The 23,270-nt window shown below is 55.9% G+C and overlaps 1 protein-coding gene across 1 annotated transcript in view; it reads left to right on the forward strand.

Annotated features, from left to right (window-relative positions):
* Window positions 1-23,270, forward strand: part of NAV1 (neuron navigator 1) — a 210,592-nt gene that overhangs the window by 106,742 nt on the left and 80,580 nt on the right. Inside the window, 2 exon segments of the mRNA XM_034767609.1 lie at window positions 2,059-2,161; window positions 10,538-10,903. Of these exon segments, the coding sequence (XP_034623500.1) occupies window positions 2,059-2,161; window positions 10,538-10,903 (469 nt within the window).

Raw genomic sequence — 23,270 nt, forward strand, 5'->3', positions numbered from 1 at the left:
CTGAGAGGGGAGGACTCGCAGAGCAGCCGCGGGAGGGGAAGTGCCTGGACGGTATTTTTCCCGGACATGTTCGGCTTTTTGGCAATTCCCCCCGGACGGGGGTTTGATTGCCGAAAAGCCGGACAGGTCCGGGAAAAACTGGACGTATGGTAACCCTATGTTAGTATACTGCTCTGTCTCTCCGTCCACGCTCCTAGCTGTTAGTATACTGCTCTGTCTGCCCATCTGTCTTCCAAAATGCACGTGAACAAGTCGGTCTGTCTGTCTACTGATCTACTGCACAAATAGATATCTACAGAGCAGAAGGCTGCTGACTGAATAGTGTAGATGGTCCCTGGTTTGTGGCTTTAGCACTAGGAGCTCCCTTTCCTCCAGGCTCGTAGCAATGGTCTAGGGATGTCACACCCTGCTGCAGCAGGCTTCTCGGGTAGGTTTGCAGGCCTGCTCAGGCGTTTCCCTGGAGGCAACGTATCATCCAAAGAGACATTGCCAGCTTTGCAATCCCAGGGAGAGCCAGCCAGGTAGCACCCCTCCCCTGGGTATGCTGGTCTGCAGGCGGAGCAGTTTGCTCAGGATTCCTGCATGTGATGGCAGGCTCCAGTTCCTGGGGCAGCAGCTCAGATCCCTTGGAATGAGCTTGCCAGCTGCTGCCACTCATTCTGCCTTCAGTTGGCTGGCAGCCAGCCCCAGCATTTCCTTGCTGGCTTCTGTTTGTTCCTGAAGCCCATGCGCCTGTTCCCTCCGCTCCCCCTGCTCCCTGGGAGGGCTGTAGCACTGACACTAAGCACTAATGATGCAACAGCTTCAGCCAAGCAGAGTAGGAGGGTGAGCTGGGCTTGTGGAAAGCCCCTACCCTGCAGAGCTCCCCTCCTGTGCGTGCTGGCTGGCTGGGGAGGGGAGCTGCCACACCCGTGGAGCTGGGGTCAGAAGCTGCCAGTGCCTGGCTGGGTGGGGGGCTCTGCTGGGACTGAGTTTAGAATGCAATGGAGATTTGTGCTGCTTGCTAATGCAATCCTTGGACAGGAGCAGAGCAGTGTTTTTAGCTCTGTATTTGACTCTGGTGCGGCCGCTGCTGGAATCCTGGGTCCAGTTCTGGTGCTCGCGATTCGAGGAGGAGGTTGATAAATTGGAGAGGGGGCAGAGAAGAGCCTGGGGAATGATTAAAGGATTAGAGAACCTGCCTTTGAGTGAGAGACTGAGCTCTTTGGGCCTAGTTAGCATAACACAGAGAAGGTTGAGGGGTGACTTAATCACTGTCTGCGAGTATCCTAGATGGGGAACAAATTTGATAATGGACTTTTCTGTCTAGCAGAGACGGATCTAATGAGATCCAATGGCTGGAAGCTGAAGCCAGACAATTTCAGCCTGGAACTAAGGCAGAACATTTTAACAGGGAGGGTAATTAACCACTGGAACAATTGACCAGGGCTCGTGGCAGATTCTCCATCACTGGCCATTTCTAAATCCAGACGGGAGGTCTTTACTCAGATCTGCTCTAGGGATTACGGTGGGGCAGTTCTCCGGCCTGTGCTGTGCAGTGTCCCAATGGTCCCTTCTGGCCTTGGAATGTAGGAAGTTCTGGTCCGGTGCTCTCCCTGCGGCCCATCTCGGAGAGGAGCCGGGAGGCAGACGCTCCCTCTCCCGGGCGTTGGCCTTGGGCAGAGGCAGGGAAACTTTCCCTGCTAAAGCAGCTCTTGAGGACCTTGGCAACACCTGGGCAGGGTGCGGGTCCAGGCGCCCCAGGCCTGGCAGGGAGATGGGTCACACTCACAGCTCTGCTGAGGGCTCCAGCTGTCGCAGAATGTGGCTCTGTGATGCCAAAGCAGCAGAGTGGCGCTTGCACCAGTGGGGGGAGGGCAGGGAAGGGACACATGGGCAGACAGTATAAGGATGGCAGCTGGGTGAGGAGGGGGCACATGGCGTGGGGAGCGTCGTGAGGGCACCTGGAACAGATGGGGGAAGTGTAGGTGAGTGGGTGGGGGCATGGAGGGGGCCCGTGTCGCCCTCCTCACCCTACAGCCATGGCTATAAAAGCCTTTGCTCTCCGTGTTACTACAGACCCCGAGTCCCAGAGGAAGAGGACGGTGCAGAACGTGCTGGACCTTCGGCAGAATCTGGAGGAGACCATGTCCAGTCTGAGAGGCTCCCAGGTGTCACACAGGTGAGGCCATGACGCCCGCGCTCTCCCCTCCCCTCCTCTCTCACCTGACCCCTCTCTTCCCCCTCCTCCGCCACCATGGCTCCTTGCTGGGTCTGATCCCCGAAGCTGAGCCCTTTCTGGGGGGTGGGGACCCTGGCGGGACAAGGGGCTAGTGATGTGGCTGGGCTTCGTTCTGCGGCAGTGTCTCCAGCCCAGGGTGGGGCTGTTCCCCCGGGGGAAAGAATCTGACAGCCCCGGTGTCACCGAGGCCTCTGTCCCAGCATGGAGAGCTGCCATCCTCTGACTCAGGGATGACTCTCACTGCCCCACTCGCTAATCCCTCCAGCCAGTCTCTCTGGAGCACCTCTCACAGTGAGTCGCACCTCGTTAGCAGGTGTATTTCGGTGGCACCGCGAGGCACCAGCTGAGATCAAGGTCCCATTGTGCTAGGGGCTGCCACAGCCACAGAGGGTACATCTGCAGGGCCAAAAAAACCCTGCAGCAGCCAGTCTCAGAGCCTGGGTCAATTGACTCAGGCTTGCAGGGCTAGCGCTCCGGGGCTAGAAATAGCCGTGTTGGTGTTCCCACTCTGCCGAGAGGGCTGGGTCTCCAAGCCTGAGCTCCAGTCTGAGCAGGGATGTCTACGCTGCTCTTTTTAGCAATTTAGTCAATTTAGGCCTGGTCTACACTAGAAAATTTGGCCAGTATAATTATTGCTCAGGGGTGTGAAAAATCCACACTTCTGAGCAGTGCAGTTAAACCGACCCAACCCCCAGTATAGACAGCACTCGGTCCGCAGGAGAATTCTCCCGTTGGCCTAGCTACTGCCCCTTGTGGACGTGATCTACCTATGCCGATGGGAGAACTCCCCCCCCTCTCCCCCCCCCCCCAGCGTAGGCAGTGTCTTCACTGTCGCGCTGAAGTGGTGCAGCGTTTTAAATGTAGACAAGCCCTTAGTCCTGGTGGAAACTTCATGGGGATGCTTGTAGACCCTGGTACACACAAACATGCAGCGGTTTAATTCAATTAGTTTAGTTCAATCGATCAAACCAGTTTTAAAAAAAACCTGTGTGAACACTCTTCTTTCGGGATAAGGGTCGTTTATTTCAGCATGATTTAAACCTGTTCCCAGCTCCCAGTTTGAGAACAGCTTGTTTTAGAATCAGTGCATCCCCTGGGGGCTTGCACCAGTTTAACTCTTGCTGTAAATTGACACTGTGGCTTATCTCTGTCATGTTGACAAGGCCTGAGATACAGGGGGTTAAATAGACTTGAAAAACTGTGTTAAATCTGTGCAAATTTCAATATGGAAGAGGCCTAAGAGATTGTCCTAGCCCTGAAGAGCGTATGGTCTACACAGACATAGTGGGAGGGGAAAGCGAGGCACAGAGAGGGGCCATGACTTGCCCAAGGTCACGTAATAGGGACTAGAACTCAAGTCGGCTGAGTCTTAGCCCTGTGCCCTAACCCCTAGGGCACACTGCCTCTATAGTCATAGCTTTACAGTAGCAGCCCAAACGGGAGTTCTGCCCCCTCTGTGGTGAGCCGTTCTCCTGTGCAGTTGCACTATAGCTTAGCGCAGTGCTGATACCAGGCTCTCCCAGCAACTGGAATGAATTGCTGGTGGAATCTGTAGGTCATGGCACGGCAAGCCCATGTGTCACCCCATCTGTGAAAGCAGAGCTGCTTGCCCGAGCCGATCACGGGTTTCCCCAGGCTCACCCGGGTACGGTGCTGGAGACACAAGTTTGACTGGGCTTGTGATTCCTTAAGGACACCAGCAAATCCCCATCTGGTTTGGAGAGGAGAAGTGAGTAGGGCAAGGATATGCTTCAAATTCCTCCAAAGCAGGGCACTGGGAACTACCCATGTCAGCCTGCAATGGGGGCTGCAGCCACTAGAGGATGATGTCAGGCCAGGTGGAGAAGGAGAGAGACACAGGGAAGCTAGTTTGACTCCAGCTGCTCTGTAAAGAGCACCAGGGATGAGCACAATAGGGGGACCCCCACGTGTTTATGTCCATTTGAAGCCCCCTTCCCCCCGCTCTGGCTCCCAGCATGAGTTATGCTCTGCCCCACTGGAATAGGGGCTCAGCCAACGCGGGGATTTCATTGGGGAGCCCAGCTAACAGCTCTCACTAGCCCCGCTGCCCCTGCAGGGGGCAGCACAAGCAGCAGGAAAAGGCTCAACTACTTAAAAGCACAAGGGCGGTGGGAGATTAAAGTGCTTTGTTGCAGAGTCCGTGGTCACCGCTCCCTCTAGGGGCTGCTCACGGCAACTTCAGCACCGCCAGAGTCGCTCTTCTAACTCAAGGGGCTATGTGTTTGGTGCAGAAGGTCCTGGGTGGAATCCACCTCTGACTGTGGTAGCTCTCTGCATCACCTTCCCCACACCACCGAGCAAAGACCAAGCTGTGCCTCTCAGGGAAGAGTCTCAAAGCATTCCGCAATGTCTGGCTCCATATCATTATTACCCCCTTTTACAGGTGAGGAAACTGAGGCATAGAGTGGGGCAGGGACTTGTCCCAGGTAATGCAGTGAGTCAGTCAGAAAGTCGGGAGCCTTCAGAGAGCCCCCTAACCCCTCCAGGAGGCGGGGGAGGTCCCCTAGCTAGACACGGTAACGTGCCATCCCGCTGCTCAAAACCAGCCAGCGGGCAGGGCTGATTCCCCAAGGCCCCCAGCTCCTGCCTCCCATCCTGAGATGCACAGGGCTTTCCTGTGCCAACCCAGCACACTGTCCTGGTGCTGAAGGAAGGAGACTCCTCATGGATCAGAGACCTGGGGCCGACCACACCCATCCCCTGAGTGCTAGGCACCAGGGCCCCCTCCTGGAGATGCATGGCCTGGCCTGCCTGCATCACGCCCCATGGAGCTGCCTTCCCCAGGCCCTACACAGCAGCAGCTTGGGCTGAAACGGGGCCCTTGGATCCGACCCATCTCCCCTTCCAACCCCTTCACAGCTGGCAGGAGGGAGCCGGGCTGGCTACATGTGGCAGCGCTGGGCTGTACAGGAGGGGTGGGGTGGGGGCATAATTTCTGCTCCAATGGGATCTTTCTTGGACCAGCTGCTAACATAGGGGTGGGGGTGGAGTTTCTTGGGTCACCCAGAACCACACCCCTCATAATTAACACGACACCCTGAGCTCTCCCCGTGAGTGGCCAGGCACATCTCCCCGCCCCCAGGTTCCCTCCAAGCTCCTGCCACTGGCTAGCTGGGATTGGGGCATGGGATTGGGGCATGGGCCTTAGCTGTGAAATGCTGGGCTCAATCCCACGAAGGCCTGGGCCCCCCTTGCTCCAAACAATGGCTGCAGGCTCAGCTCCTGCTGGGTCGGGGGGGCTCCGTTAGCCAGCGTGGCCTGTAGCCGGGAGGGCTGGGCTAGTTGGCCTCTAGGCCAGAGTTCTGGGCCTATTGCAGCACAGCTCCGGGGGAGCTGCCTTGTCACGCTGCTTACCTTCGGAGCTGGCAGCCGTGCCCGGCTTGAGTAAGCTTTTTCCCCTCCCTGGCTCTGTGGCCCAGATGAGCTAATGCAGAGATAGCAGCTTCTTCAGTGATCTGGGCTGGGGGGCGGCAGGGGATTCTCACTTGGAGGTGATGAGACTGAGCGAGCGGAGCAGGAAGAGGCCGTGCCCTGGTGAGGGGTGGCCAGTGGGAGGAGGGAGGGAGCTTGGGCAGGGTTAGCTCACCACTGAGTCCATGGAATCAGCGGCCAAGTGATAACGGCAGAGAGGCCAGTGATGGGAATGAGGAGTCAAGGCAGCCAGCTGGATTGCAGAGAGCAAGGAGCCAGGGACAGGGCTGAGAGACAGGGAGGTCCCTTCTGCATGTGTCATGCAGGGGATAGCTCAGCGAGGGTCCCTTCTGCGGCTGCCTGGAGGCCTGGGACGTGAGCGGCTGCTCCCAGCCGGGTGCCCATTGTCAGGTCTCTGCACAGCATGGTGTCACTATCTGAGCTGAGACCCATCAGGGCTGTGGGACCCTCCCTGCCCCCGTGGGAGGGGCGGGGAGGTGTATTGTGGGGGTGACCCCTGTCTCCGCCTCAGGGAGCTGAAGGACATTTGGGCATGAACCGAAATAAATAACTCAACCATCGCTCCCGCCCCTGTGAACGCCAGCCCCCTGTCTGAGTGGGCTCTCGGGACGAGGAGTCAGAGGGGAAGGCTCCACCCCTCCGGTCTCCTGCAATCCGGCTCCTGGACAGCACCTGTGGCTTCGCCTTCCCATCTTGCGTAACCAGAGTCTCACGCTGGATCACCGTGAGGGCACTCGGGAGGAGGAGAGCTGCCAGCTGAGCTCCACCCGAGATGAGTCAGGGCAGGAGGGGAGGAGGGCAGAGCTCCAGCCCATCTGCTTTGCTTAATGTTTAGCTGGCAGCTCACTAGCAACAGCTTCCTGCAAGCAGTGGCATGGCCCAGCTCCATGCACCTTTATTCCCTGTGGCGCTGTGTGCACAGAGACGCTGGGGCTCAGAGTGGGGTAAGGTAGACCTGCCTACAAGGAGCCATCCATGCACAAGCTGCTGTGAGCTCATGGGCTGAGCACCCAGGCAGCCCAAGGGGAGCAGGCGGAGAACACTAGCTATGCTCTTGCACCAGTCCTGGGAGCACAGCCCCTGGGGCGAGCCCAGAAAACACAGCAGCCCCGAAAGCAGGAGCAGAGGATCATGAGCAGAAACCAGGACCTGACCGTGAGCAAGAGGCAGGGATTGCACAGACTGGTCAGGCCTCAGCTGGAGAACTGTGTCCAGCTGTGGGTACCACGCCCTGAGAAAGAGGTGGACATATGGCGAGAGGCCAAAGGGGGGAGACAAAAACGATCAGAGGTTTAGGTAATCTGACCTGCGAGGAAAGATTGAAAGAATTGGGCACGTTTAATCTAGAGAAGAGACGACTGAGCAGGGACCTGAGAAGTCTTCAGATGGGTAAATAATGTTATAAAGAGGATGGTGATCAATTGTTCTCCCTGTCCACCGAGGGTAGACGGAAGGAATTGTCTGAGTTTACAGCAAGAGAGATTCAGGTTAGATATTGGGGAAACCTATCTAAGGGTGGCTAAGCTCAGGGACGGGTTACCTCGAGAGGTTGTGGAATTCCCCTCATTGGAAGTTTTTGCTAACAGGTTAGACAAACACCTGTCAGGGATGGTCTAAGATACAGGGGAATGGACTAGATGAACTCTTGAGAACCCTTCCAGCCCTGCATTTCTATGCAGCAAGCACAAGCCAAGCATGCAGCTGTCACAAGCCAGATGCATGGGAGCTGAGAACGCCGGAAACACCAGCCCAGGCTAGAACACACCCAGGAGTGTGCACAGAGAGCAGGAGACAGATGTACACTAGCCAAGCACTCGGAGAGTACACACTCCATGGGCGCAGTCTGAGCGCATAGCGTCCAACGTGCCTGCACTGGGGACCCACAGCACAAGCCAGGGGGGGCACGTGCTCACTGCACGGAAACTGTGAGCCATGTGCACAAGCAGAGTATACAGATGTCAGTGAGCAAGCGGGACACGCCAACACACACAGCACGGTGCAGAAGCTGAGCACTTGAAAACCACGAGGGTGCAAGAGTCCATCACAAGAGCCGAGTGCACTGAAATCACCATCAGGGGCCAGGGGCAGAACACACAGACATGCTGGATGTGCGGGAAATCTGAGCCAGTGGCCAAGGGCCCAAGCAGAGAACGCAGGCACGAGTCAAGGGAACAAGGGACATGTTAGCACCGAGAGCCTCCCGCTGGATCACGGCGTGTGCACCGCCCAGACTGGGCACAAGATCAACACATAGTGAGCCAAACCTGCGCACTGAGCACAACAGACACCGTGTGAGAGAACGGGCCAAGCACGCCGCCTGCATACGAGCATTGGCCAAGCGCACTGCGTGTGGGCTGATGATTTAGTTGGGGATTGGTCCTGCTTTGAGCAGGGGGTTGGACTAGATGATCTCCTGAGGTCCCTTCCAACCCTGAGATTCTATGATTCTATGACTGAGATCACAAGTTAAGTGCGCTGTGCACTTGAGCCAAGTGCAGGAGACAAGTGTGCAAATCGCCAGCTGTACCGCAGAATGTGGAAAACGTTGGTGCACGGTTTGGGGCTGGGCTCCCTGGCTTTTCTTCCATCGCCAATCGATGTCTAGCGCCACTCCCAGCCTCCGATGCGGTGGCTCCCATCCCTGCTTCTCCATAGGTGCCATATGCCCTGGGATCTCTGAGGCCGCTCCCTGTTGCACGCCCATCAGTGGGGAATGTGGATGCGCACCAAGGAGTTGTGGTGAAAGCCCTTTGCTCGTTGCCTGGGTCTGCAGCTAAGGTTTGGGGAATCCCCCAAAACCCCACCGACGGGAGATGTTAGTGGAGTGCCAACTCCTGCAACTTACCCAGTGGTTCTCCCCTCCTCCCACCCTGGCCTCTTCTGCTCTGGTGTCACGATGGGATTATGTCCCAATGCGGCCATCACCCCCCCATGCAGCTCGGACTTGACTCAGCTTCGCAGCTGACTGAGCTAAGCACTGAATAACCGCAGGGACGGGACTCCCTGTCCCCTACATACCAGCAGGGCAGGGCAACGAGCGAGGCTGGGCCCGCTCTGTGCCTTAGCAAATGCCCTTGGATTTCAGACCAGTCTCCCTTTGTTCATTGCCTTGTGCAGCCTGATGAGTCAGCGAAACAGACAGTGGGACCAATCCCTGATTTAGCCAAGGCCGAGTCAGCCAAGTCTCTCCATCCCCTGCCTACCGAGCCTGCAGGTGTCCAGAGAGTCTGGAGGCATCTCCGTGGAGACTCCCCTGTCTGAAGGAGGCGGGCGCTGGGCAGCCGGGCCACTCAGCAGCAGGAGGAAGTGCAGTGTGTGTACAGTACAGTAAGATTGGAGGGGCTGAGGAATTTGGCTGATATTAAAATAAGGAAATAATAGGCTGGTTTGAGTGCATGGCAGGGGCTGTGCGAGCTTCCTCCACCCACCACTCTGCTGATGCCCCTCAATCTGACCTGCACCCCCGGCCCCCACTGCTTTTCCAGACGTGGGCTGCCTCCACCCCACTGCTCTGCTGATGCCCCTCAATCCTGATTTGCACCCCTGGCCCCCATTGCTTTTCCAGCCTAGGGCTCCCGCTGTTACTCCACGCCACAGCTCTGCCCACGTGCCTCTGTCTAGCCGTACAACTCCCTCTGCTATCCAAGCCCTGGACTCCCCTTACTCAGCTCTGCTGGTGCCCCTGCGTCCTCCCACTGGCTCTTGTCTCTGCTAGATTCCAGAGATCAGTTGCTTCCTATGGATTCAGAACCTGCTCTCCATCTGGCTAGAACAACCGATTCACAGCCAGGGGCAGGATCCCAGTGTCGGGGCAGGGGAAGCCCCCCATTTATGGCAGCCGAGTTGTCTGTGTGAAGTTCCTCCCCGTTACAGGCAGACGGAAGTGAGTTTGCAGGCTCTCTGCTCTGGGCCTGCCATACTCTTGGTGTGTCTGTCAGCAGGGGACGCAATACTATCCGGGCCTCATTGAAATCTTTCTGGGGAAATGCATTTCCCGGAGTTTGCAACCAGAGAGCTGAGGCACGTCCCCTCACGCATGGTCCAGGAGCCTGCGCAAAGCAAGATGTTGGCAGCTTTGTCCCTCAGTTTACAGGCTCCAAAACATCCACTTAATTTAGATTTAATAAGACAACTCTTGTGCATCAACCAAATGATTGGAACCAGCTCTGCTGGGCGGCTCTCCAGAGCTGTTAATCCACCGTCGATTTGTTTTTAATCATCACTTTGTATTTAGCATCCAAAACCCACTTTATTGAATCAAAATGAAAGGGGGCCCTCACCGGAGTGGGGAGCCAGCGCCTGCCTCTGCTGCCTCTCAAATCAAGACACAGGGAGGGAACGGGATGCTGTCCCCTAAATTAATCTCTTTCTATTTCCAAGGCTGCCATTGCTTTCCTGCCACGCTGGAGGGCAAGGCAGCCCCAGAGCTTGACTCCTCGGTACCGTTAGGCTCAGAGAGGGAGGACGGCCCAGTGGTTAGGGCACTAGCCTGGGACGTGGGAGACTTGGAAAGGGCCCAAGAGCAGTGCAGAGCCATTTGGAGGGGGAAAGGAGATAAATGAGGGGAGCATAGGGGCTGCTGGGGTCATGGGAATAGGGATCAGGGGCAGTTGGGAAGAAGGAGAGGCTTACAGTTGAGACAGTGGCCTAGCACTGTGGACTCATGGGTTCCCATCCTGGTTCCACCCCATCCTTGGACCTGAAGTGTCAAAGCCGGGTGACTAAGGACATGCCCTAATTTTCAGAGGTGCTGAGCAGCTGCAGGTCCGATAGCAGGATGGAGCCCAGGACTCCACCTCTCCCCTAGGGCCGCCCCGGGGTGCCCCTGTCCCTAAAGCTTTGCTCTCTGCTCCTTCCTTGCAGCTCTTTGGAGATGACCTGCTATGACAGCGACGAAGCCAACCCCAGGAGCGTGTCCAGCCTGTCCAACCGCTCCTCCCCCCTGTCCTGGCGCTATGGGCAATCCAGCCCCCGGCTGCAGGCCGGGGATGCTCCCTCAGTGGGTGGGAGTTGCCGGTCAGAAGGCACCCCCAGCTGGTACATGCACGGCGAGCGGGCGCACTATTCCCACACCATGCCCATGCGCAGCCCCAGCAAGCTGAGCCACATCTCCCGGCTGGAGCTCGTCGAGTCGCTGGACGCCGACGACGTGGATCTGAAGTCCGGGTACATGAGCGACAGCGACCTGATGGGGAAGACCCTGACGGAGGATGACGACATCACCACGGGGTGAGTGCCGCTGCTGGCGCTAGACAGATTCCGACTGGAAATAAGGCGTACGTTTTTAACCGGGAGAGTCATTGACACTGGAACGACTTACAAGGACTGTGAGGGATCCAAAGATTGGATTCTTTTCTAAATGATCTGCTCTAGGGATTATTGTGGGGAAGTTCTCTGACTTGCATTATACAGGAGATCAGACTAGATGATCACAACGGTCCCTTCAGCCTTGGAATCTGAGTCTACAAGATTGAGAGAGAGACAAAAAGAGCAGATGGATGGATGGATAGATAGATAGATGGGTGCATAGAGGGATGGATGGATTGATGCATGGTGGGTGGATGGATAGATAGATGGGTGCATAGAGGGATGGATGGATAGATGCATGACGGGGGGTGGATGGATGGATGGATAGATGGATGGATGGATAATTATATACATCACAGAATCCTTCCCCCACCCACTATATTTCTAGTAGGTTCCATGCTTTGTGGCGGGTGATAATTAGTATCTGGTGGCCTGCAGAGATGGTGCTCCTTGCTGTGCCAGGCCAGCGGGCCAGCATCCTGTAAGGTGCTGTTGTGCCCTGGGCAGAGTGGTGTGTTTGGGAGGAATACAGGCTGCATGGGGCAGCTCTGGAAGTGTCTTTTATCTGACGTAGGCAGCATCTGGGGATCAGCAAAGTTAATGGCAACAATACTGTGTTGAGAGCCAGGCCTGGTGCTGAACTAGCCCTGCTAGACCGAGGGTTTGTCTGCGCTGCAGCTGGGAGGGAGCGTCCCAGCTCAGGTAGACACACACGCTGTGCTCAAGGTACAAATGGCAGCATGGCCACAGCAGGTCAAGCTATCTCCTGAGTATGTTCCCAGGGGGTTGGGTGGCCACTGCCCGTGCCATCACCGCAGCCACACTGCTATTTGTAGCGCACTAATTCGAGCAGAGCTAGTGTGTGTCAGTCTCTGCCCCTGCTGGGAAGCACCTCCCAGCTGCTCTGCGGCTGGATCCTGGGGAACCACGGGACAATGCTCAGGTGCATCGTTGCAGAGGGCTGGGAAGGAGTGCTGAATAACCACGGGACAATACTCAGGTGCATCGTTGCAGAGGGCTGGGAAGGAGTGCTGAATAACCACGGGGAAGCTGGCGGGCTTCGGAGCTATTCCGCAATGTGAGCCATTCACTCCTCGCTCAGGTCCTCAGATCTGGGGCTTCGTATTCCAATGACCATCTGGCTGTATTTGCCACTTGGTCTTTGATCCGGCTTTAGTACTTGCTCCTTCCACAGCGACTAGGGTGAGAAATTAACGTGTTAGAGCATCTGCCGGGCGCTTCTGCAAAGGGCCAGATCCTCAGCTGGTGTAAAACAGTGTAGCCCCATTGACTTCAGTAGTTCTGTGCTGATTTACACTAGTTGAGAATCTGGTCCTTTAGTGGTTTGGGGGAGATCAGCTGCCTAACCAGTGGGCAGTTGGTGAAGGAGAGGGAAAAGCATGACCGTAATCAGAAGGACGTGATTTCAAGGCCCAGTGTCTCAGGGCCTGATAGGGCTAGAACCAGCAAAGATGCTTTCAGTGCTCTGCAGATTTTTCTTGAGTACCAGTCTGGGATCGGTGGGAGATGGTACTAACTGCTCCCTGGTGCACATGGGATTAAACTCAGGTCACCTTCTCTTCACCACCCTTATCCCCCACATCAGGGAAAGGCTACAAATGGACTGGGTGGGAGAAAGTATCTTAGGGAAGGTCAGTCTCAATAGCCAGGGTGACAGGAGCAGGACTGGGTTAGCCGCAGGCTGTGATGTTTTCTGTGCCACCTCTCTTTGGTTTATGGCAGTGTGTATGTGATCCCTGGTTAGAGACGATACCGGAGGAAAAGCCAGCTGACTGCATGCACCTGTGCTGTTGGAATGTTTGCTGAGCCATCCCAGGGAGAGGAAGGAGAGCACGGCTCCAAGGCAGCTCGCCCTGGGTCTGCTGGGACCCCAGCAGTGGTTAAAAGCAGCCAGGAAGGGAATCAACCAATAATTCCTGATCAACTCTCCGAGGCAGGATGTCCAGAAACACCTCCCTCGTGTCCTTCTCGCAGCAGCCTAGCTGGTCCATACACACACTCCATGTGAGCAGAGACGGAGGCCCTGATCCTGGGTTGTGCTCAGCTCTGTCCATTGACCATTGACATCAGTGGGCGTGGAGGGGATCTCATTTGATACAGCCCAGACTTGTCTGTTCCTCGCTGCGTGTCAGAAATGGAAACTCACAGGGAGAGAGACGATGTCATGAGTTTCCCATTTATCCCTGGAAGTATAAAAAGGGGGGGGGGGGAGAAATAGCCCAAACATCCTTCGAGGGATGGGGCATCGCCTTGATCCTAAAAATACCCCTGCAGCATGGAGAGAGCTCTGTACAAGTCCTCGTTAATTTCACAGCTCTGGGCCACAGATGTGTAACCAACGAGGCCTGAGTCCAGTGACTCTGCCATACCTCCCGGCTGTTACAATCAGTGGGCATTCAAGTGGAGGGGCAGATGGATCCCAGTCCCTGCTGCACGGGAGCAGGGCGCTGCAGAGGGAAAATCCGTATTGGAGATCTTGTTCCATCCCCAGGGGGTGCTGGGTCATTCAGTGCCCCGCAGCAGCACTCTGCCTCTTGTGGGTCCCCCACTAGAAGGTGAGACTGCTCAGCACCTGGCAGGATCAGACCCTGAGGCTAGTGGGAGTCGGCAGCCAGCCAATCCCTGCAAAGAGCTGCATCCAGTCTCCCCAGCCCATTTGAGTTCTCCTCCACCCTTGCCCAGGAGAGGTTTCTAATGCCAAGTAATGCTGTGAAAGTGGCTGTTAGAAGGGGACAGATGGGTGGGACTTTTTGGATTTAAAGCATGTGTTGTTTTCTTTTGAAACGCAGCCCTCCCCATGCTGATCCCATCGAGCTCTTGAGATGCCGCCTGGGGGGGTTTGTGTTGAACAAAAATCCAGTCCCCGTCTCTTCCCCGCCCCCGCCTCTGACTCAAGGCCAGAATTTCAGCACATTGGAGGTTTCCTGTTTCAACGCATGAGAAAATAAATAATCCTGGTATTTGATTTGTCCCAGAGCATGGGGAGGTATTTGGCCTTCTACGCTGCTTACAGCTCCTAGTCATGCCAGCTGCTTGTGGTGTGTGGTGAGAGCCCGCAGCTCTGGTGGGTGTCTTGGGGACTCTCTGACACACAGGGCCGGCTCCAGGGTTTTTGCTGCCCCAAGCAGCCAAAAAAAAAAAAAAAAAAAAGCTGCGATTGCGATCTGCGGCGGCAATTCGGCGGGAGGTCCTTCGCTCCAAGCAGGAGTGAGGCACCGTCCGCCAAATTGCCGCCGAATAGCTGGACATGCCGCCCCTCTCCGGAGTGGCCGCCCCAGGCACCTGCTTGCCAAGCTGGTGCCTAGAACTGGCCCTGCTGACACATGATGAGACCAGTAACCCTGTATGTTTCTCCTGATCCCAAATGGCCACTCTGTTCGAGGAGCCCTGTCCCTTAACAGCCTCAGTCCCTTTCTTTTTGGCCTATGTGGGTGAGAAACAAAGGCAGCTGTGGGGGGGAGGGAGAGGGCTGTGATAGCCACATATGCTGACTTAGCGCAGGTCCCCTTGTCTCCCGGGAAGTGGCTGCTCCCAGAGACACATGTAAAGAGGATTGGGTCTCTGCGTTGCCCCTTTGGGGCATGTCTACACTGCCATTAAAAAACCACAGCTGGCCTCTGCCAGCTGACTTGGGCTAAGGGGCTCGGGCTAAGGGGCTGTTTCATTGTGGTGTAGACACTCGGGCTGGAGCCCGGGTTCTAGGACCCTGAGAGATCCCAGAGCTCAGGGAATGTCTGCACCACAATTAAACAGCCCCTTAGCCCGAGTCAGCTGGCACGGGCCAGCCATGGGTGTCTGAACTGCAGTGTAGCCAGACCCTTAGAGCCCATAGTGTCCATACTGTATGGACGTGGACTTGGCTTGTTATGCTGCTTGCTGCTGCCCTCTTTGGGAGGTTCGATAGGAGCCTAGAGCAGAAGCCAGGCAGGGCTCTGAGGCTGCCTGGGGGAGACAGAGTCAGTTTGGGATCTGACCTACAGCCCGACATCCAGGGAAGTCTTCCCGAGACAGAGCCTGCCAGCTCCCTCTGTGCTCAGCTGACCGGGCTTCTGCTCTCGGGGCTTTAGGAGCCGGAAGAGTTGGGGCCCCAAGCTCCTTTTTTGGAAAGTCTGATGACTGTAGGGTTTAAGGCTGGTAGGAAAAGGCTGGCTGGCTGCGGGGATGGGGGTTACCGGCTTGCAGCTCTAGGTCACGGGTTCAGATCCTACCTGGAGTGGTAATGATGTTGCATTATTGTCTACTGGTGGCTGCTCATTGGGCTTTGGCGATGTGGCGGTGGTGGGTCTCTGTACAGGTTGTGGCCATGTGAACACATCATAGGGCACTAAGTGATTTTCTTTACTGTGGCTAAAGGCTGAAAATGGGCCAGAGCGACTGATCTCCTTGAGCTGCCCTAGAGAGGGATGTTGCCCCTTTGGCCCAAGTGGTAGCCATATCCAGGGCCTTGCAGGGTTGTTTCTGTCAAGAGGAGAAATCGATGCTGTGACTCAGGTCGGTTGTTGGTGGGATCTGGTTTATTTACAAAGAACGTGCATGCAGGCCCGTCCCCCTGAACACCGCAGAAACTAGGAGCAGCAGGCAGGTTCCTCGCTCAGAGATCCCCATGCCTGCCCCTCCAGCGAGCTCTGTGCCCAAGAAGCTCCATCTGGCTGCTTGATGCTTCCTCTCAAGATCAGGCTCACAGCTCCTTCTCCTGGCTCTCTGCCTCCAACACACACAGCTCGCAACCTCCCAGCTCCTGCATTTGCAAGCAGGGAAACCCCTCAGCCCACACAGATTAGCTGTGACTGCCATGTGGCCTGTTGCTTTGGGCGGTCTCCCACGTTGTCTGCATCTGTCTTTAGGCTTCATTGCTCCCATTGAACCTAAAAGAAGGGTGTTTAGCATCCATTGCCTTTAACAAGGTCAGTGCTGATCTTTGGATTAAAATCCCGCACCCCACCCGCATTGTGGCAGCCCTTGGCACCTTGCAGCATAGCAGGGGAACATGGATCAGGCATGGGGCACTGTAAGGGGAGCTCTCCTGCGGTACCAGTTCTATGGCTGCTCACTACCTGGGGCCCCAGTCATGCCACGGGGGAATGATGGACGGTAATGCAGGCATCTGCTTCCAGTGCCCCTCAGTCTCTGTGCATGGGCACTAAGCCCCAGCAGCAGCTGCCGGCTTATTATTGGCCCTGGGGCCAAGTGAAAGGCAAAGCACATGGGTTTGCAGAGAGCTCCATTAAAGTGTCATGTGTCCCTATTGGCAGGGTTCTAAATACTGCCCTAGCGCTTGGCTCTAGGATTCCCTCCTCCCCCACCCACGGAATGAAACATAATTGGTTCCCTGTGCAGGTGAATCAGGCTAAATATAGAACACGTCTAAGGGGCTGTATCAGTGCCCCAAACTCTCCATTATGTGGGGGGTGGGGTCTGGCATAAATCAGGAGTAACTCCTGTGCCCGATTCCCCCCTCACTCGCCCCCGTGTAAATCAGGAGTAACTCCATTGGGTCTGTTAATTCTTGAATGCTTGAATAAGTACTGAAAACTGTAAGTAATAATAACAATCTCTCTTTCTTCCATCCTGATCCATAGGGTCACCCTCTGGTCTGTACTAGGTTGTAAGCCCTTCGGTGATGGGGCCACATCATTTTATGTCTGGCCCTGGTATTGTGGTGCTTCCTACGGGCTAGTTTCATGGCTCATGGAGCCATTTGTGGGGCCAAAATAGCAGGAGCCCTGGTCTCTTTGTGGCACCTTTGCTCCTGGATGGTGGATGCCATGAGATCATAGACTCATAGAATCATAGAATATTGGGGTTGGAAGGGACCTCAGGAGGTCATCTAGTCCGACCCCCTGCTCAAAGCAGGACCAATCCCCAACTAAATCATCCCAGCCAGGGCTTTGTCAAGCCTGACCTTAAAAACCTCTAAGGAAGGAGATTCCACCCCCTCCTTAGGTAACCCATTCCAGTGCTTCACCACCCTCCTAGTGAAAGTTTTTCCTAATATCCAACCTACACCTCCCCCACTGCAACTTGAGACCATTACTCCTTGTTCTGTCATCTGCTACCACTGAGAACAGTCTAGATCCATCCTCTTTGGAACCCCCTTTCAGGTAGTTGAAAGCAGCTATCAAATCCCCCCTCATTCTTCTCTTCTGCAGACTAAACAATCCCAGTTCCCTCAGCCTCTCCTCATAAGTCATGTGCTCCAGCCCCCTAATCATTTTTGTTGCCCTCCGCTGGACTCTTTCTAATTTTTCCACACCCTTCTTGTAGTGTGGGGCCCAAAACTGGACACAGTACTCCAGATGAGGCCTCACCAATGTCGAATAGAGGGGAATGATCACATCCCTCGATCTGCTGGCAATGCTCCTGCTTAAACAGTCCAAAATGCCATTAGCCTTCTTGGCAACAAGGGCACACTGTTGACTCATATCCAGCTTCTCGTCCACTGTAACCCCTAAGTCCTTTTCTGCAGAACTGCTGCCTAGCCAATCGGTCCCTAGTCTGTAGCAGTGCATGGGATTCTTCCATCCTAAGTTGAGGACTCTGCACTTGTCCTTGTTGAACCTCATCAGATTGAAAAACCCAATCCTCTAATTTTTCTAGGTCCCTCTGTATCCTATCCCTACTCTCCAGCGTATCTACCACTCCTCCCAGTTTACTGTCATCTGCAAACTTGCTGAGAATGCAGTCCATGCCATCCTCCAGATCATTAATGAACTGGCTTTGTTTGGTCTCAGATCATCCTGTGCAAACACAAGCTCAAATGCCATGATGTGACAGATGCAGAAGCCTAGTTAGTGCAGGTTCATGCACGGGACAGCGCATGGAGTCAGGTAACACAAAAGGGGAGGGACTCACCCCTTGCGATCTTGGTGTGCAGAGATTCATGTGGCTGGCTGGCTGGAAGCCAAGGTGCAGAGAGGAGCCAAGACCAAGCCCTCTGTGTAGGTGACACCTCATAGCAGCTTGATGCTGAGCCATCAGCGGGAGCATGGACCGTCGGATAAGCTGCTTAGACGGACCAAGTGGGAAGGTGCATCCAACAGACAGCGCCTTTGCAGCTTCCTTTGCACCGAGTGAGAACAGTGGCCCCCACTCATTGTGGTTCCCATGCCCAGGGTCACTTCCTGCTGCCTTGCTCAGCTTTGCTTTGCTGTTTTGCTTGCCAGTGGGTTTCCCTCCTTTATTTAAAGCTCCTCACACAGATGGGATTCATTTTCTCCTTTTCCTTCCAAGTGCCCAGCTGTCAGGAGAAAGCCGCCTTAAGTCCAGCCTTGCCGAGGCTCTGAGACCCCCTGTACTACGGGAATCACATGGTTTGGGGCCTACGGCCCGGCAGACCTGGCTGACTGCACGCTGCCTTTGAGAGCGCTCTGGCAAGGTGGGGATGGCTTTGCTTGATGGTCCATGTCTCGCTGCAGGGCTTTGTTCTGCTCCGACTCGTTCTTTTCACTGAAGCCAGGAGGGAGTCTAACCATTCCCCCAACCCCCCCCCCCCGACATCCTGAGCCTTCTTGGGGGGTCTGTCAATAGCGTTTGGGAACACCAGAGGCAGGGTCCAGCTCAGAACTACGTAGCGGGGAGGCAGAGAAGTCTAGTGGACAAGGCATGGGACAATGAATTGGGTAACCTGAGTTCCTCACTGGGCGCTGCCACTGACCCACTGCATAGCCTTGGGTGAGTCACTTCACCGCTCCGCGCCTCAGTTTCCCCATCACCTTTGTAAAGCACTTGAAGATCTAGCAACGAAAAGCACTAGGGGGCTGTTCTCATATGGTGATTATCCGGGACTGTGAAACACGTGTGCCACCCCCATCCTCCAAAACGATCAACGCTAAGACAGACCCAGTCAATGACAAAGCCAGTTTGCCGATTAAACCATGACTCTCTAGCAGTCCTTCCAGCCATCCCGATACAGCCGTCCCCTTTAACCACAGGCGCCTCACTAGGGCCTCTGAGATAAATGTCCCGTCTCCTGTATTGGGCCATGGCTCTCTCTGGGGACGCAGTCTGAGTGACGCGAGCTGAGTTGGGGGGAGCACGCTCTGTCGAGATTCTTCTCTTTGCCACTGACAATCCGGCCCTGCGGATCAGCTGCTTTGCTTCAGATGCAGAAACCCGGGCTTGCTGTGGAGTCCGTGAGTTAGCCGTGCTTCCCTTCCCTGCCCCTTTTCCCACCCAGCCCCAGAGCGCTCCCACTCAGTGGTGGAACCTCAAGCCTCCTGGGTTGAGCCTAGCGACCCTCGGTTCCTGGGGCTCTCTCCTCCCGGGCTCTGGATGGAACCGGGAGCAGAGGTGCTAAAGGTTTTCCTTGCAGGAGTTGTGGCCAGATCTGGAGCTTTGTTCCATGAGAGGCTCGGAGGAGCATCCAAACGGGTGGGTGCTGAACTTACCTTGGAGCAGCGTCAGGTCTGTGACCACTGGACTGTGCCATTAGCAGCAGCAGAAGCTCTGCTGGGGCCACCCAGGACCCTTCCAGATGGGCCAGGTGCAGTATAATTTGAGTCAGCAGTACTGCATGCCCAGGTACACGGTCATGCCAGAGACCTGCGGGATCTACTGATCTTCTAGGTCTGACAGTGGCATCTCTCTGGGGCATATGAGAGCCAGAGGGGGATGGTCCTACATTCGTGCCCAAGGTGACTGCTCCCAAGGCAGCCCAGGCTGGTAGTGCCTGGCAGTCGTTTCCTGTGATGCCCGGCCTTGGTGACATGGGTGCATGATCCCAGTCCAGATCCTGGGGGATCCTGGGGCACCTCAGCAGAGAGGCCGAGGATGGGCGCATGCATGGTGCTGTACAGAACATGGAAGAGATGCCATCCCTGCCCCGCATACCTTGTAATCGAAGCCTGCAGAGTGGGCACAGGGCCATGGAAGCCAGACTTCTCTCTCAGCCCTCCAGCTACTCCCTCCAACTCTGGCATGTTGGTGGCGGTGGGGGAGTTGCCCTGCCTGTGCTGTACTGTCCTGGAGCACTCCAGGCCCCCAATCCAATTCAGGATCTTGCCTTTAATGTCTCTCCTGCTGACTGTGACCTGGAATCAGTAAGATGTTGTGACTTCCCCAGCTGTGCCCCATCATGTCTCCCATTGGCAATAGTGCACCAGGCAGAAGCAGAGCACTCGAAATGGGGCCATTAGCCACCTTGAGATTGGGCTGCTAATATGTTGGGGGGGGGGAATGGAAATGGATGTGATGCCGAAGCGAGATTTTGTAGGGCAGTAGGTCACAGCTCAGTGCAGATATTAGTGCAGAGTCAGGGGCTCTCCGATTAACCCCTTAATTCTCCCGCCTCCTCGCTGAAGCCTTGGGAAGGTGCCCCCAATCCTATTGATCATTGTAAGGCTCAGCACTCGCTGGGTTAATTAACCTCCGCCCCTCAGCTGGAGAGTGGCACTGACTGCAGGAGATGGGCGTGCTCGCTGAGTGCTGCAGTTTAAACCTCAGGAGATTGGGGGTGGGAGGGTGACCTCCCGTGACAGTGTAGATGTGATTGCGTTGCTCTGTGCGCCTGCATACTTTGTGTGTGTGTGTGTGTGTGTGTGTGTGTGAGGCAGGGGTGGGGGATTCAGATCTCCAGCTCTCCGGGGAGCCTTGTACATTTTAGATGACGTTTACAAAACAGACAGTTCAGTGTCCTTTGTGGTCTTGATTTTTTCCAGAGCCAGGAATCAATAATGACCTGGCTGCATTTCGCCACGAAACTGCTCCACCGCAGAACTGATGAGCCACAAAAGCTTGTGTGTGTGTGTGTGTGTGTGCAGGCGCTCATGTGCTCTGTGTGTGTGTGTGTATACCTGTGTGTGAGAGGGTCTACACACGTGTGTGAGTCTGGGTGAATGTGAAGAGGGGGGTGCCTGCACACTAGTGTGAGAATGTTCTACATACGTGTGTGGGTTGCATTCTGTGCCTAGTGAGGGTTCTGTGTGATGGGGGGCTGCCACATGGCTAACACACACTGGTTATTTTTGTGCAACGCTGCTTCCAACCCCCAGGCGCTGCCCGGAGTCTTTCTGGGTGAGGCAGCACGTGGCATGGCCATGCAGAGGGGCAGGGCAAAACCCAAGTGCCTTTCCTGCCCATTCTCCCGGTTCAGCTGCACCATCCCTAGGCCAGGCTGCCCCTGGGTCAGCTACTCACCAATCAGCCATCAGAGTGGTCCACTTCCCAATGACAGCTCACTCTCAGCAGCCGTTCTTCCTCAGGCCCTCCCCCTGCCCACACCCATCCCATGCACACCTGAGAGCCGAGTCTGCAGGGCTGCCATTAAATCGGGGATCCTGAGGTGTTTCTCGGCCTGCATTAATACCAGGGGAGCTCAAAGGGGTTCACCCCATTCCCCCTCTCCCCCATCCCTGTAGCTGTGCTGGGTTCAGCTCCCTGCCCCCCAAACTCCCCACTTGATTTGCCCCAGCTGGATGGCTCTCGTCCAAACCACACCTGCCACTTCTTCCTCCTGCCCATACTCCTCCTCACTCCCCAGCCTGCCCCTGCGGGGACGGCCGGCTGCTTGTGCAGGGAACACCTGGGGCAGACACAGCCCTTTGCCAACGGGCCTGTCTAAGGCCCAGTATAGTGCATACACAAGGAGACAGGCTCACACTTAAGCTGGGCCGAAGCACGACTTAAGTGGTGCATAGGCTGGAGAAATGGTGCCTAGACTCTGTGCTGACTCCTCTGCCCAGGGAGGAGTGATCTGGATTCATAGGCGCTGCTCTCCCGGCGGAAGGCACAGCTCCCAGCTGCAGCGTCAGTCCCAGCCATGCCAAGCTCCCCAGAGTGGAAAGCTGTGGCTGGACTGGACTGTCCCCATGTGGTCAGCGGCGCTGGGGTTTCTCTGTGTCATGCAGCCTGGCTGCTTGATTGAGGCAGTTGCCAGGACCAAGCATCCTGTGGGTGGGGCCTGCGCTGCCATCAGTAGCCCCCAGCCCAGGGGTGACTTACAGGCAGCAATTTCCTGTGCATTTAGGCGCCCCTTGGGGACTTTTATAACACTTCACACTTGCTCCACAGCAGCTCATTAGTCCCTAAGGGGTCCCCTCCTGGTCACATGGCATCAGGGCGATACCTTCCCCCAGCTCTGTAGTCACCTACCACTCAGCAGCATCCCCACAGGGGCAGGCCCGTATGGGGAGGGGACCCTGGGCAGGATTTGCCGGGCTGCCCACCTGTTGGTTCTGGCCTGGGGCTGGGTGATGATAAGGGACTGAAGCCCTGCAGAGATCAGCTGCCAGGTCTCTCTTTCTTTCCCTGGAGGTGACTCCCTTTTCTGGACACTATTGCAGCATTTCTGCTTTTCTCGCTGCGCCCCCTGAGGAGAGGGTGACTGGGCAAAGCCTGCCTCGCCAGGCCACAGCTCAGCAGAAGGTGCTGGGAATGGAAAAAATAGTGTCTCCATGCTTTGCTGGGCTCTGGCCAGAGGCCTGAGCTGTGGGAGGCTGGGATGTGTCTGATGGCTCTGTAATGCACTACAGCTGGACAGGGGCAGCCTTTGTCCTGGTCAGTTACAGCTGCAACATTCCGGCTTCCAGAGACTGGTCAAGCCCAGACCCATGGATTCAACACCCACAACCCCTGCGAGATTCTAGCACCTCCTGTATCTGTAGGCTCTGAATCCAAACCGCCCCAGCACTGGGGCTTTGTGATGCTAGAAACCCAGGCCCATGTCTCCTCCTCCTGCTAGCCCAGTAGGCATGTACCTGCCATACTGGGGAAATGTGGGAGCGCAGCCCCGGCCGCGCTGCTCCATCTGCCTGCGTGGCAAGGAACAGCTGGGATTGTGTGACAGATGTTTGTGTGGGGAGGGACGGGGGTGAGAGTACAGGCACGTTTTCATGGCATCATGGCCGGGCATGGCCCGTTCCATGGCAAATGCGCTAAGGGTGTTCTAGGAACTTGCCAGCCAGCAATGGGCTTTCGTTTCTGTTGCCAAATGTGCCGTGGATTTGCTGATGTGCTGACAGCCTGTGAATTTGGGTAGCCTTGAAGCTGTGTTGCCACTTAGGGGTTCAGTGTTCAAGTAGGAGGGGAGATTTCCCTGCCTTTGGTGGGGGTCACCCCCTCTCTGCTCCTTGGTGCCTTTTGTCCTTGGCTTCTATGCAGCTCTTTGCTCTGGGAATGCACCGCATCACACCCAAGCATGACTTGGAGTTTCCAAGAATTTCCAGGGGGAAGAACTGACCTCCACTTCTGAGCAAGGCCCAGCTGCTGCAATTCCCCATTGGCCCAAATCTTCTGGATCTTCTTCATCAAACCTACTCAGTGCCCAGCCCTG

Source organism: Trachemys scripta, chromosome 4 (genome assembly GCF_013100865.1).
Source record: "Trachemys scripta elegans isolate TJP31775 chromosome 4, CAS_Tse_1.0, whole genome shotgun sequence".
Taxonomy (NCBI): domain Eukaryota; kingdom Metazoa; phylum Chordata; order Testudines; family Emydidae; genus Trachemys; species Trachemys scripta.